Source organism: Neopsephotus bourkii, unplaced genomic scaffold (assembly GCF_033783945.1).
Source record: "Neopsephotus bourkii isolate Nb327-2 ecotype Australia unplaced genomic scaffold, CSIRO-AGI_Nbou_v1 NB_39, whole genome shotgun sequence".
In the NCBI taxonomy this organism is placed as follows: Eukaryota; Metazoa; Chordata; class Aves; order Psittaciformes; family Psittacidae; genus Neopsephotus; species Neopsephotus bourkii.
In genome coordinates this window covers 1,458,115-1,472,899 of record NW_026900556.1, presented here as the reverse complement: position 1 = coordinate 1,472,899, position 14,785 = coordinate 1,458,115, and the positions used below count along the sequence as shown (strand labels likewise).

At 45.7% G+C, this 14,785-nt stretch overlaps 2 protein-coding genes across 4 annotated transcripts in view; one reads left to right on the top strand and one right to left on the bottom strand.

Moving 5' to 3' along the window:
• Positions 1-14,785, bottom strand: part of LLGL1 (LLGL scribble cell polarity complex component 1) — a 363,828-nt gene that overhangs the window by 129,336 nt on the left and 219,707 nt on the right. The window lies entirely within an intron of this gene.
• LOC133208630 (voltage-dependent T-type calcium channel subunit alpha-1H-like) overlaps positions 1-14,785 on the top strand; it is a 118,169-nt gene that overhangs the window by 83,764 nt on the left and 19,620 nt on the right. For 2 of the 3 annotated variants that reach the window (XM_061346651.1, XM_061346643.1), the window contains exons 17-24: positions 86-209; positions 342-410; positions 508-692; positions 2,753-2,879; positions 3,473-3,598; positions 4,300-4,389; positions 5,591-5,804; positions 13,083-13,234. In XM_061346651.1, the coding sequence (XP_061202635.1) occupies positions 86-209; positions 342-410; positions 508-692; positions 2,753-2,879; positions 3,473-3,598; positions 4,300-4,389; positions 5,591-5,804; positions 13,083-13,234 (1,087 nt within the window). The remainder of the gene's footprint in view (positions 1-85; positions 210-341; positions 411-507; positions 693-2,752; positions 2,880-3,472; positions 3,599-4,299; positions 4,390-5,590; positions 5,805-13,082; positions 13,235-14,785) is intronic. The other variant, XM_061346660.1, reaches the window with a different exon arrangement.

The window sequence follows — 14,785 nt, the reverse complement described above, 5'->3', positions numbered from 1 at the left end:
AGCCTTTTGAGGATGTGCCATTCAGGTGGAAATCTCTCGCTCACCCAAACATCTGAAGCATATTTTGCTCCCCCCATGTCTGCAGGTTCCGAGTGATGTGCCAGAAGGTCATTGCCCATAAAATGTTTGATCATGTGGTGCTGGTCTTCATATTTCTCAACTGCATCACTATAGCACTGGAGAGACCAGACATAGACCCACACAGCACAGTGAGTACTGAAGTCATTTTCCTCTTTGGTCCAGCATCCTTGTGTAGGCAAGACTCTGCAACGTGGAAGATGTTTGTTGTTTTCTAACCTCTTTAAATAACTTGCCTCTTTTTGTTGCTCTGTGTTTTACAGGAGAGGATGTTCTTAAGTGTTTCTAATTACATCTTCACTGCAATCTTTGTGGCTGAAATGATGGTTAAGGTAATTGCGTCTTCATAGCGAGGCCTGGCAAAGACCAGAACATGACATAGTTGTGATCTGGGTGAAGATTTAAATGTCTCTCTTCTCCTGGCTGTAGGTGGTAGCTCTTGGCTTTTTCTCTGGGGAGAACACCTATCTGCAGAGCAGCTGGAATGTCCTCGATGGAGTCCTGGTCTTTGTATCTATTATTGACATTATTGTCTCCATGGCATCAGCAGGCGGAGCAAAGATCCTGGGTGTCCTTCGTGTTTTGAGACTTCTGAGGACCTTGAGACCTCTCAGGTACATTCACTGGGAGAGTACTGAGCTGCTTTGTGTTGAGAGACCAAAGAGTTTATAAAAATGCACATGATCTGTCAAGGTCTTGCTTAATAACACAAAAAGCTAAACACAGTTATGGGTAGAAGCATCTTTGGGGAGCTCTGAACTAGTGAAACTGTTTGGAAACAGAGAAATGAATTATAATGCATCTCCTCCAGCATGGGAAAGAGTGAATGGAGTTTGGAGTCAGATGTGTTATCATACTCAGGCAGTTAGTGCTGTGAATGCCTCCTCCATGCTGCATTCTTATCACCATTTTACAAATCAGTCTGGCTCCTTGTTATTCAAGTCATTCCCAAGCAAAGAGGTCACGTTGGCTGGGAGAGAATTTACAACTGAACAGGTACTGGCAATAATTTGATAAGCTCCAGCATCTCTACCTGCTCTTCCATTACTGCAGAACAATTTAGCTCTCAGCAAGCCGGAGGAAGGAGAGATGCTTTCAGTAGGTGAGAAAAGGAATAAAAAGAATTGGTATTTTGCTTACTAGTGTGCAGTAACAAAGAGCATTAATGCTTGGGGGATTTTTATGAGCCCATGACTCCTGTTCTGTTTCTGTCCTGCTTGGCAAGAAATACAAGTCTTTTTCGTTGAATTCTAGGGGAAATAAGATAGGCACCTCCAGAGATAGGCTTGCTTATGGGAGTAATAGGAAAAGCCGATCTTGTTTGGGCCCATGACTGCAAGAACAACAGCTATTTATCTGCTGCTCTGTATTTCCTTAGTGACAAGTGACTTTGTGAGTGTTTGTCTCCTCTCTTGCTCCCATGCTCTGTTCTTATGGTGGCATCGGAGTCCCCTTGCTGTGCTGGCTCACCAGGAGCTACCCTAGGCAAGCCTTGGCCTGGCAGCACCTGAAGGCACCTAACACACGTAACTAGGAACAGAAATCAGGCCATGGGCAATAAGTAGGCCTAAGGGGGAAAAAGGGAATTGGTCTTTGAGAATAAGTAGGCCAGATTCTATTAATAGAGAGGAATTCATCACCTCTCATGATGGCTTCACTTAACACAGCCTCTTCTAGGATTACTCCAGGGACCATTCCTAACACTTTGTAGGTGCAGTTCAGATTGGCACATTATTTGCTGCCAAACAAGACCCTATTGAAAAGCTTTGTCCCTGCAGCATACAGCTCTCCTCTTTCCTCTGTGTTTGGCAGGCATGAAGCATCATTAGACATGCAAGCTCAGGCTACCTGCAAGGACTCATACCCTCTACAGGCCCCTCCTAAAACAAGCTTTGATGTTCATCAGTCAAAACACCCCCTTCCCAGAACTTGCTTGGGCTGGTTGCACTTATGTGTGCAAACACATTTCTCAGACACCCATGGGAGAGCCATTCTCCAGGCACTCATCCAGGAAAGCGAAACACTTGTTCTCCATAATACCCAAAACCTGCTTCAGGCCATGCTCCCAGAGCCTCACAGCAAGCTGCTCTTTAATGGGTGACCCTTTGGCTGGGGAGCTGTTGATCACAAGTTGCTGTTAGCCAAGAGTCAATGCAGGAACTAATTAGGAAACAAACCAAAATGACTTTGTTTGAGAAGTTGTCATGGGGCCCAGGCCAGCAGGGAAGGAGAGCACTTATGGCTTGTAGTAAGAGGACAAGACATGCTCTCTAGTACCACTGTGGAGCTGTTTAATACATGTTGTGTTAAGAAGCAGGCTCCTGTCTGGTGTGTGCCCCTCTGCTTCCATCAGAGAGACCTCAAAGTGGATCAGCTTTCTGCACTAAGGTATAAATAGCCCTGTCAATGGGATCCTCTGTGATATCCTGCCCATAGAGAGTATTCACTCCTTACTGTTACTCGTAAGCTATTGCCCAACACCACTGACAGGGTGTCTTACACTTCTTTAATTCCATCTGATGTGACTGTGAATGTTCTGGTTGTCCAGATAAGTCACTGGTCATCTCTGAATGCTGCCTGCAGGTAGAGGAGGGTTGTGTTAGCATTGCTGCAGCTGGGCAGAGGAGAAAAACCAACCATATTAAAACCTTTATTGTTTTGCTATTTTTTCCAGAGTCATCAGCAGAGCCCCAGGTCTGAAACTGGTGGTAGAAACCTTGATCTCGTCCTTGAGGCCTATTGGGAATATTGTCCTCATCTGCTGTGCTTTCTTCATTATCTTTGGGATTTTAGGGGTTCAGGTAGAGTATTTCACTCCATTTCCAAGTGACTGCTGCAAAAGAGAAGCTGTTTTGCTCACCACCTAGGGTTAAGGTGGAAGTACTGAGCTTAAATATGTCCAAAGGGGGATTTCAGTTAAGTGTTAGGAAAGGAGAGCCAGACTGTAGAATAACTGCTCTGGGGTGGGGTTGGCATCTGCTCACTGGAGGCTTCTTAGAAGAGCAGCCCTCCCTGATGAGCAACACAGCACCAGCTAAGCCTTAGGGAGGAGAAGGAAAACACAGATACCCAAGATCTCTCCTAGCTCTGTGTGCTAGCATATATAGAATATCTCTTCCTTAGAGGGAAGATTGTCATCATCCCAACAAGACAGAGCTGGCTTGCAGCATCATCTTCCTTCTGCATCTGAGGCAATACACAACAATATCTCAGCGCCTGAAGTTTCACCAGAGGTGTTTTCCTGCCATGTATGTTAAGACAGGAATCTGAGCTGGAAGGAAAGGAATCTGAACTTGACAAACAGCTACTAGGGGAAAGAAAGATAAATCAGGGGATAGACTTTTCACAGCCTCTTTTTTTTTTTCTTTTCATTTTTGGTGCGTCTCAAATACAGCTTTTTAAAGGCAAGTTCTACTACTGCGATGGTCCTGATGTGAAAAACATCACTACCAAGACCGACTGCACCAATGCTCGCTACAGATGGGTTCGGCGGAAGTACAACTTTGACAATTTGGGACAGGTAAAGTCCTCACTGCAGGGATTTTCTGTAACAGTTCTTAATGGATGAGCACTTAACATGTATCCTTGAGGAGGGTGTGGAACCTTTATCATAGGAACAATATAGGCATTCATCTACTGGAAGCAAGCCCAAGGGGTAAAATGGATCAGGTCACCTCTTGATCTCCTGCAGCCAGACTTCTAGGATTATACAATTCCTTATTTATAAGGAGAGTGTTCTATTAAAGCCACTGCTTTTACATGCAGTCCCTCATGTCTGGACCTCAACTGTCACTTTTAGTCTCTTGACTTCTACCTGTTATGTTTGCAATTGAAATTAAATACAGTGTTATATACTGACTGAAAAGCAAGACAGCTCAGAGAAGGAGCTGGGATATATTATTGCCTTTTAAAACCCCACGATACTGAGCCAGCCTGCAATACTGATTTTTAATCATGCTCTGGTGACCAGAAAGCCTGATGTGTCTAAGCATAAGTCAGCCTATATGTGAGAGAAAAGGAGTGTTAACAGCTCTAGTTTGCTCACTTTTAAGCCAGATATGGAAATAGGTAAAAGCATCCACAGTATGTTACATCTCTCCACCAGCCCCAGGCCAGATGATGTGTTCTGAGCTATGCATTGGTTTTCTGAGTGTTGTCTGTTGTCTTTCCTAGGGGCTAAAATGCAAGACCAAGCTTTTCTGTTTGTTGTTTCTCTTTTAGGCCCTCATGTCCTTGTTTGTCCTCTCCTCCAAAGACGGTTGGGTGAACATCATGTATGATGGTTTGGATGCTGTGGGTATTGACCAGCAGGTAAATATACTGCAGAGTCCAGCTGTGTTGCTCTCAGGAGTCTCATGCTGGGGTGACTCTGATGGTTTTGAAGTCCCAGGAAGGAACAGAGCTATAGGAACTGACTGTGTGTTGGGCTGCCAAGGTTTTCTGTTCTTCATTAAGTACCATGTAGTACGTAAATAAGCATTGATGAGGTTCTTTATTTGAATGATGGTACTTGAAGAGTACTTGAGGAGCCACATGTGCCATTGCACAGCAGCTTCACGGAAGGCATACTGAATAAGAGCAAACGCATGAGATGGGGGAAAAACAGGAATGTTATGAAAGAGACATTGTTAAGTTTGTGTATTATGTGGCATTTGAAAAAGGGAAGTCAAGAGTCTTTTATGAGTAGTACCCAATTGTAGCTACAGTAACACTTTGTACCTAATTTTCTCCTGCTTCTGAAGATCTCATCATAACTGAGAAACATTAACCATGAGCCCACATCTAAATAAAAATAAGCCAGAGCCTATCTTTAACTAAACTGATCTCACAGGTGGGATGATGCACATCCACTGAGGTTTATCTTAAGCTGTATGAAATAAATGCCAGTTCAATCTTGTAAGCCCACTTATGGAGGGTAGGATGGCTTTTACAACAGAAGTATCATTCTAGTCAGTTAGAAAGTGAATGAGAGGAAACTGTTTGGGGAAAAATCTCCTAACTCCTCTCAGCCCTCTCCTCCTTCCCACAACAGTGTACTGTGATGTCTTGCAGCTACAGAGTCCCCAGTACCCTGAATTACACACCTCATGTCTATGTCACTTAGAATCATAGAAGCATAGAATCACAGAATGGTTTGGGTTGGAAAGGACCTTAAGATAGTCCAGTTCCAACCATCCTGCCATGGGCAGGGGTGCCTTGCACTAGACCATGTCACCCAAGGCTCTGTGCAACCTAGCCCTGAACACTGCCAGGGATGGGGCATTTACCACTTCTTTGGGCACCCTGTGCCAGTGCCTCAGCACCCTCACAGTAAAGAACTTCCTTATATCTTCCCCTTGTTTCAGTTTGAACCCATCACCCCTTCTCCTATCCCTACAATCCCTGATGAAGAGTCCCTCACCAGCATCCTTGTAGAACCCCTTCAGATACTGGAAGGCTGCTCTGATGTCACCACGCAGCTTTTCTTCTCCAGGCTGAAGTTTCCTCTTTGTTTTCTGATTCCCCATCTCAGCCCATCCAGAACCATAACCCTTGGATGCTTCTCTACTTCATCTCCTTCCTGCTCATCGTCAGCTTCTTTGTGCTCAACATGTTTGTGGGAGTGGTGGTGGAGAACTTCCACAAGTGCCGCCAGCACCAGGAGGCGGAGGAGGCCCGGCGGCGGGAGGAGAAGCGCCTCAGACGCCTGGAGAAAAAGCGCAGGAGTAAGGAGATGTACCTGTCTGGTCGGTAGACTGCATTACAAACCCAAATCTTTCTGAGCCCTGCCTGCTCCCAAAGCAAGACTTTCATTCCCCTTTGGTTTTGTTTCCATGGGATTCAAGAGGCTGTTTTGTTTCGTTACCTCTTTGGCGCGGTACCTTAAGTCTTGGGTTGCCAACACCCTGGAATTGTCCTCTACAAGCCCTAAGTAAAGCATTACCTGTTTACTTGGCTGGGGAGGAAATCCTCCTCCAAGCAGAGCTCTCTATCGTGCTCTGCAAGGCAAAGGTGTCCCGAGCACCGAGCGGGAGCTTGCGGTGTGACTGAGGGATGCAGTGAGTAAACAGCTCAGTGCTTACTGTGTGCATGAAGGCCAGTCCCAAGGGTAGCCCAGTGGCTTAAAGTGCTGCTTGCATCTGAGGATGGTGGATTTGATTTCTTAGTTCTTTTCTTAGACAAAATAATTGTGATGCTTTTTAGAGTCCTAGCGCATGGCCCCGCATGCCACAACATGCTGCATGAGGGTACAGCCCTGGGGAGAGGAATGGAACCCCAGGACGGGGCTGTCGAGAAAATTCTTCTCTGGAAGATGTCCATTACAAGAGATGCTTGCCCCATCACAGGCTGGGGGAGCTGCTGGGACTCGGTTTGTCCTTGCACTCAGTCCACATGGAAATACTGGCCAGACGCAGGGCCATCACAGTCCAACAGAAGGCCTTTAGCTGAAACCTCCTCCTCAGTGGATCTAGTAGGGACCATCAAACCAGACCAGAAAAACACCTGAGCTTGTGCTCTTTTCCTGACTTAAACCTTCCCAGGGGTTCTTGTGTATTACTTCTCACCTCCACTGCTCCTTGGCAGGCTCTGCCAGGGACAAGCTGCCTATAGCATCTGGTGGGTATTCCCAGGGAAACTGCCAGGAAATCAACCACACCGACTTCCCAGCCAGTTTTAGTGAGCAGGGATAGCCTGCATTAGATGCTGGCAAGCATTTTAGAAGTGAGGGAACATGGCTTGGCCACTGTAATGAAAGAAGAGCTTAGTCAGGGATAAGGCGTGAGTGCTTTCGGCCCTGCTTGCCAGAGCAGTCCTGTGGCTCTTTGCCTAGCACTGTGCTGCCCTGTCTGATCTCCTGTAAAGACCACTGTGACAAATAGCTTGTTGTTTCCTTAATATCAAGCCATAGGTATCCATTTCTAGCTGGGAAAACTGCAGTTAGATTGAATAGTATTTTGCCTGGCTCTAAGGACATAGTACGCAGACCTACTAGAAACCCAACCCTCTCAGCTGCTTTCCTGCTCTTGGAGTCCTCTTTTTTAGAGCCATGGGAGACTTCAGCATCACTATTTGCACCATGGTCTCACAGGGCTTTAATGACAGAGTGATCTGACACCACAGTGAAGGCCAAGCCTGTTTCATCTCAGCTAGTAGTGAGTTAAGTAGCTGGATTCGAATGAAATCTAGATCGAACCAGCTAGCTGCAAACCAACTTTGAGTCTCTCCAGAGATGTAGAAGAGTTCAAATACAATTTCATTTCCCTTTTCCCATCTTGCTTTTTGAGTTCAAAGTTCCAGCTAGGATTAGAAGTGGAAATCCTGAAGGCAGCATTTCCAGCACAATAAAAGAAATCAGTTTCAAGCTCTCAAGAGTCTTCCTGCTTGTGCAGCAGTTCTCCCCCAGTGTGCTGACCCAAGAAGACATTCAGATAAACTCAAAGCTTATGTGCAAAAAAAAGCTTATTTACAATGGTTATTATTAAGCATCTTTAGACAAAATAGGCTGGGGCACAGGTAAGGAGGGATAGCTTAAGCCCAGCCAGTTGCTGTTCCTGATTAGTAAGTAAATCTTATTACAGCCTGTGCTTAGACACCAAGAAGAGCCAGTCCCTGTCAAAGTGATGGACACTCTTCCATTGCCCCTCTTTATTCAGCTATCTTGAAGGATAGAATCAAGGAGATGCTTCAGACCCAGGCACTGCACAGATGCAGGTTATAACATTTCACTGCAGAGCACACAGGGAGGAGGACAGCTTTCTGGAAGGGGATCAAGTCCAATATAGCAACTGAGAGGCTAAATGTTTGGCCATGTGTTGGGTTTCCAGCAGGTTGCCTCAGATCGTCTGGCTCTGAGGTCTCCTGCATCCTCTGTTCAGCATGGACAGGTTGGTGGCCAAATATTAGTCATGAACAAGGTGAAGTAAAATACCTGATACACATTTTGGAAGGTTACAATTTGTGTTTTAATGGATTATTTTTATTATTTAAATGGGAGAAGTTTTCACCTTCTGGGTGATTCAGAAGATGATGGATATGGCAGACTCAGAAAGATGTGAAATGTGGATGGTGCCATGTGTGTGGCAGAGTGTCTGGGGGGGGAATGTCTGTGTACCCATGCAGGGATGGGATGCTGCACATGCTTTCCACATGCCCCAGAGCTGTGTGTGTCACCCATATGGAGGAGCAGGTGAGAGGCAGGATGAGCACAGGAGTCTACATTGGGAAGCTTAGCCGAGAACCCTGCTTTTGCTTTAGCTGCCATTTCTAGCAGTTGGCCTGAGGAGATCATAAAGGGGAAGAAGAATTAGGGCTGGTAACAAGAGTCAAATCCAGCATAGCCAACAGATGTACCTGAGCAATACATCTGGACTCGCTCTGTCTGCTTGGCATCTTGTCTTTGTGTCCTGTCTCCTGTCTGTAATGTCCTCTGTGTGTAGTAATCCTGTGTGTATTTCTGTGTATTGAGGTCTTGGAGCATCTTGTAGGTATCTACACGCAGATAAGTGCATCACTGAGCCATAGTAGGCTTGGGCTCATGCCTGGAAAGGGGTTACAGCTTATTAGTGCCTGGATGTTTCCATCTGGGCAGGCCCTGCGTACAAATCCCAGGATCTGCAGGCTGGGCCCAGGATTTAGACCCTGTATGCAGACCTATCAGCCTGGCAGAGGGATTGCTCCATGGAGGACACAGCCCTGCAGCAGGACACAGCTCCTCCATCAGACCCCATGCAGGTGGGATGGGGAATCATCACATGCCTGTTTTGGGCGTACCTTCAGGAACCTGGCAGGAAGGTCCCTTTCAGCTCACATCTCTGTCAGAAACTGCCTCAAACCTTTCCAACAGGTTTCTTGTTTCCCATCTGAGAGCCACTGTTATGAAGGGACAGGACAGGGTGACACCCCCCAGCCTTTGTCAGCATGCCTCGATTCTCTGCGCTCCTGCAACAAGCATCACTCGAGGCACCAGCAACAGCAAATCACAGAATCAACTAGGTTGGAATAAACCTTAATATCAAGTGCAACCTTTACCCCAAACATGGACCCAACATGTCAGCAGGGTGCTGGTTCCATGAGAGCAGCCCAGCCTTCAGACGCAGGCTACAAGAAACTCAGCCCTGAAAGGAGGCCCTGGGTTTGCCAGTTAGCTCACATGAGTGAATAGGGCATGGGGTTGGAATACACTGCAGAAATGCATTTGATGTGGTTTTCAAGGCAGAAATACACAGTGTACTATTAATATGAAGGTAAAAATTCAAGATAAACTAGAATATTTTTCTGACACAGTCACTACCTCCATCCACTCTATCCCCTGTGTAAATACGTATAGTGTAGTTTAACAGTCCTGCAGCTCCTAACCTTTTAATGAGGTTTTCAGAAGACACAGACCAAAACCAGCCTCCCCAGACTGAATTTTTATATTAAAACCACATGGATCAGCTTCATCTCCTCTGTATTCATGATACAAAGCCAAATCCAACCCTCCTGTTTGTGCTGTGAAGCCCTGAGCAGAACTTGTTGTCAAGGTCACACACAGGCAGTGCTCCTGGTCTTCAAAGGCTGTGAGTGGGCTCTGGGTGATGCTGTGTGCTGAAAGCAGTGCAGGCAATGCTGGAAAAGCTGGAGATGCCTTGCTCAGCATGGGGAGGCCCGAGCTTGGGAGCAGAGAGTGCCTTCCAGTAGTGTCACCAAGTCACTGGTCTCTGGGAAGACCCCAGGATTGGAGAACTCAGAAAATAAATGCTTTTCTTGCTGCTTCCTGCTCTGTATGAGCGTGGTCACAGCCATGTTTCCCTGAGGCATTTCCCAACACAGAGCTGAGCATCTGGGCATTTTAGAAGGAAGAGGCCAGGTTTGGTTTAAAACCGAGCAGAGATGCCTTTCACAGCACTGACTGCAAGTCTTCCTCTGTAGGGGAGAGCAGTCGTGGGCAGCACAGTGCTGTTTAAATGCCACAACCATGGCTTGATCCAGCAGAAATATTTGAGCTGTAACTAAAAGTTTGGGCACATCTGCTTAGTATTTCCAGCTAGGGAATTATCAAACTATCTAGCTTCTTTTTCCAGGCAGCTGCAGGTATAAAGCTACTCTCTGCCAAGCATCCGTATAAACCCATTAGGGCTTTCTAATGTTTCATGCAGAGGAGAATAATGGAGAAGCTGTAGCTAGCAACTGGAATGCCAACCTAAAGGCTTTTAAGCTAAGAGACAGTGCTTCATTAACTTTCATGTCAGCAGAATCACCAGCAAAGTAGTTTAAATACTCCGCAGAAAGGTGAAGTTCAAGCCTTAGCCAGCCTCTAGAAGTAGGGTCGAGAAAGGACTCTGGTTTTCCTTTTATGTATATTTGATGATTTCTCCTTTCCCTCCTGCATTTCCACCAATTCAAACCATCAGCTGCAGGGATACTTGTCCGTGTTTGATGTAAGTCTGCTAGTTGGCTGAATGGAGACTCATCCCAGAAGCTCTTTCCCTGGAAAAACCAGGCCCAGATTGCATTTTGCCTGCAGTAATTAATGGTGCATTAGAGCTCCCCTGTTTGCTGTGCCCGCATCCCTGTGGTCCACTGTTCTCATACAGGTTCTCCTGCAGGTTCTGCATCTCTGGCTAAGCAGGCTGTGCAACAAACACTTAACACCCAAACTGGGGAGAATAATGTAGTATTATCCTCACTAAGAAGTAAAAATGTGTGTCTGAACTGAGAGGAAGCCAGAGCCACTCACTGTGCTGTTGATTGAAGTAAAATTCCTGTTCCTAAAGGGACCAGGGATGACCACTGAGCCAGCAGAGATGAGGGCTTTGGAGCTCTGAAATGCAGCCTCCCTCCTACCCGGAGTGGATCAGGGCTGCAGTGAGGCTGTGTGGCTGACATCTCACTGCTTTCACCCTCCTGCAACCCCTGTGGCTCCATGGGCTTGTCCTGACCCAATGTCACCACCACCGAGAGCAGAAGCTGGCCTGTCCATCCTGCACACCCCTGCTCACCATTAGCCTCGCATGGGCAGCATCTCCTCTAATGGACATTGCATGGGTTACTGCACCGAGCATGACTGTGTTGTTGCACGTGTTTCAAGCTGTTGTCAACTTTATCCCAGACTATCCTTGTATGTGTTCCCCCAGGAGAAGCTTCTCTTTCATCTGTTAACTTGCCTTCAGGGGTGTAGTGCATCCTAAATGAGAGTAGTTGCAGTCACCTACAGCCTGTTTTCCTTCTGTGCTCCTAGCCAGCGTGTCCACACACCACACAGCACTGCTAATGTTGCTCTGAGCTCCATTAATCAACCATTTGCTGTTAATAAATAGTCCCTTAATACAACATTTGACTATTTGGGGTATTCTGGGACCACCCAACAAGCTGCTATTTTGCATTTCCAAGAAGACATTTCCAAACACAAACCTAAGGAGTCTGTTGCAATCCTGAACACACATGAAAGCACATTGTGCAGGCTCAAAGAAATATTATACTGCTATGTTTTTACTAGTATGTTTTAAACACAGCAGATCAGCGGAGCTCAGTAGCAAACACAGCTCCACCAGTCCAAGATGACCAGTAGGACGAAGGCACGTGGCACACGAAAGCAAGAGAAAAATGTATCCGAAACGACTGTGTTTGCTTTCATCTTGTTTTTCCACACACATTAGGAGCAAAAAAGCAGTCTTGGTGGCCCTGGTCAGGAAATGTTTTTCAAATGCCTCCACTCCACTTTTAACTACCAGAAAAAAACAGGAGCTGAAAGAGAGCAACAGATTCAGGTTCCCTTTATCCAATTTTAAGGGTTTGGGCTTGAATCTGGCATCAGTTGTGCTACCAAAAAAAAACCTATTTCAAAAGTCACTTTAACTGAAAGATATCAGGAAGATCAGAGGAGTGGAAAATGCATTTCAGGGAGGCACTGAGTACTTTTGAACTTATTTACCTCCTGATTTCCAACTCTTTCCTAGCTCCTTATGCTGAATTTGCTGAAACATGTTAAGAACAATCCTGCTGTGACTTAGTATGACCCAACATGTCTCTTCCACTTGCAAACTCTACAACAACACTGACTGTGGCCTGAAGTACACTCTCTGAGTATTTACATTTCTGCAGTTTGAGAAATACGTGTCTCCATCCAAGCACCCACAACCATCCTGTGGTCATGGTCTAATTTAAGAGAGACACACGCAGTAAATACAACTCGATCACAGGGCAGTGTCTAAACTCTCTCCTTGGAACAGCCCCAGGCACTTGGTCATCTGCAGAAATATCCCCATTTCAAAGACAAGAAACGAGTCCTGAGCAGAGACAAAGGTATAAAATTCATGTGGTCATAGCCTGAGTGGTGTTTTAGATGCAACCATGCCCTTGGTTTTATATTTCCAGAGGAGCTTGTGCTGATGGTCTTTGTAGAGGCAAACGCTGAGCACCCCACGCCATTACTGTGATGCTCTCCTGTGTGCTATAACCCTCATGCATGTGCCCTACTTTGCCACAGGCATCACTGTGTCTTCTTTAGACCTTTAAAATATGCCAAAAGCCTTCTGTAACAGAAGCTGAGCTCAGGGTATGTTCTCTTATGTGGAACATGCCTGACATCAGCGGGATTAAATTAGACCTGCCCTGAGCCTTTCCTCTAAACTGGAGTTGAAGCTTTGATGGGTTTGAAGTCTCTTGGCTTTGGGTCTAATTTCCCTCCTGCTTTTCACCATTCCTGATGTGACAAGAGTCCCATGAAGTGGAGATGCTGTCCTCTAGCTTGAGACAGAGCAGTAAGGACAGAGAGTACTTGGGGGAGAAAAAGAACGTGGTTGTCAAAGCTGTGGAGCTCCATTCTGCAGGCACAAGAATTTTGGCTCAGCTACTGCAGTTCTCAGTGCTAGGTGGAGTCACTTGGCCATTACACATGGCTTGCTTGAACAAGTTCTGCCACAGGCTTTGCCCCGCATTAGGGTGTGTGTAAGACCTGACCTGTAGGCCACGTTGTGGTGGTTGCCAACCATGCAGCAGGGCCTGTGTTCATTGTGTTACCTTTCTGTCTCCTTTTCCTGCAGAAGCCCAACGCAGGCCTTACTATGCTGACTATTCCCCAGCGAGGAAGTACATCCACACCCTCTGCACCAGCCACTATCTCGACCTCTTCATCACCTTCATCATTGGGGTCAATGTCATCACTATGTCGATGGAGCACTACAACCAGCCAAAGGTATGAGCTGCACATCAAATGTGAAACAGTTGGGATAGCAGAGGACCTGAGGACCGTACACTGTTCCCTTGAGATACCATTGAGCAGTGAGGTCTACAGCCAGCTCCACTTTGTTGGGACCATTCCCTGTTGTTCAGTAGGCTTCAGACTCAGCATTACAATCCATTCATCTTTACACCAGCTCTACCATTTGGGAGCCACTTGCCTCAGCCAAAAGCTTGATTCCCATTGCTTTTGTGCAAAAAACCCCCCAGAGAATAACAGAAAGTGAACTAAACTTTTACTAGGAAAAGACCAGGCTAAATATTTCCTCTCTGGATCCCAGACATGACTGCCCCTCGAGCTATAAAACAGTCCAGAGTTTTGGAATATCCCACCAACAGATATAAACATGAAGTTGATGCATGCAGAGCAACGTTTCTTTTCCTCAATGAATTTAGAATAAACCAACTGTTAAGTACAACCCTTCTTTACGTATCATAAAATCATTCTTTCCTAACAAACCTTTGGCATAAATCACACAGCCTGTCCATTTTCTGCATCTATTAATGTTCCATTCCATTATTCACAAAGCTCTAAGCTCAAGATTTATTTTCTAGTAGTGCATGGTCTGGCAGGTAACCTGCAAATGCCTTTTGGATGCTAAAGCCAGAGGGGCACAAGCTTCAGGGTAACGTGTGTGTGTTTTACACCAGCTGACTGTGTGCTGTTCTGCCCCAGTAATTCCTTTGCATAACAGCCTTTGTTTCTCATATAAATATTATTTATCTAGATTAGTTCTTACTTACACTTGGTTTATGTTCATGTAAAACAGAGTTGAAAATCTGAATGCAAACCATCACAGTTTATATAAGAAGTCAGGCTCAGGCAGTGTGCTTCAGGTGAAATAGTAAATTGTCCCAAATACTCTATAGTTGCTCTTTCATTTCAGGCTCTGGAACAAAACCAGGTATTGTAATGCATTGAGGAATGTCAACATCCAAAAAACTTTCAGCTCTTGTTCCCAAATAACCAGTGCACGTTCATCCCACATATCTGGGCTCAGCAAAGCACAGTCACCACACACACGTGATGAGGAGAGCTGTCCTGTGTCCTGAGGCTCCCTCTGTCAGCAAAGCAGACATTGCTTTGCAGACCCTTCTATTGCATTTCATTTCCAGTTGTGTCTGGTTTGATCTTCCTTGTTGTCTTTCTTCTTGTAAGAGACCTATATTGCATTTAACTAAATTCCCCCTTCCTCCCTCCTCTTCCTAAATCCCACACAACCACAGAGCTGTTTCACTCTGCAATTATCTATTTTAAGATCCCATCAAGATTCTTTTGCTATTGTTGGCCTACAATTGCAATGAAATCCACTATAAACACTCATCATCTTAAAGTATAAACATTGTGGATTCCTGACTTCCGAGGGCAGCAATGTGGAGAGCATGAACATTGCACCAAATATGGCCATCCTCTGCCCAGCTCTAGAGATGTAACATGGTTCAAGAAGGCAAGATTTAATCCATCTCTAGCGTTATTTCTTTTTCTGAGCATTTGAAGCAAAGCCAT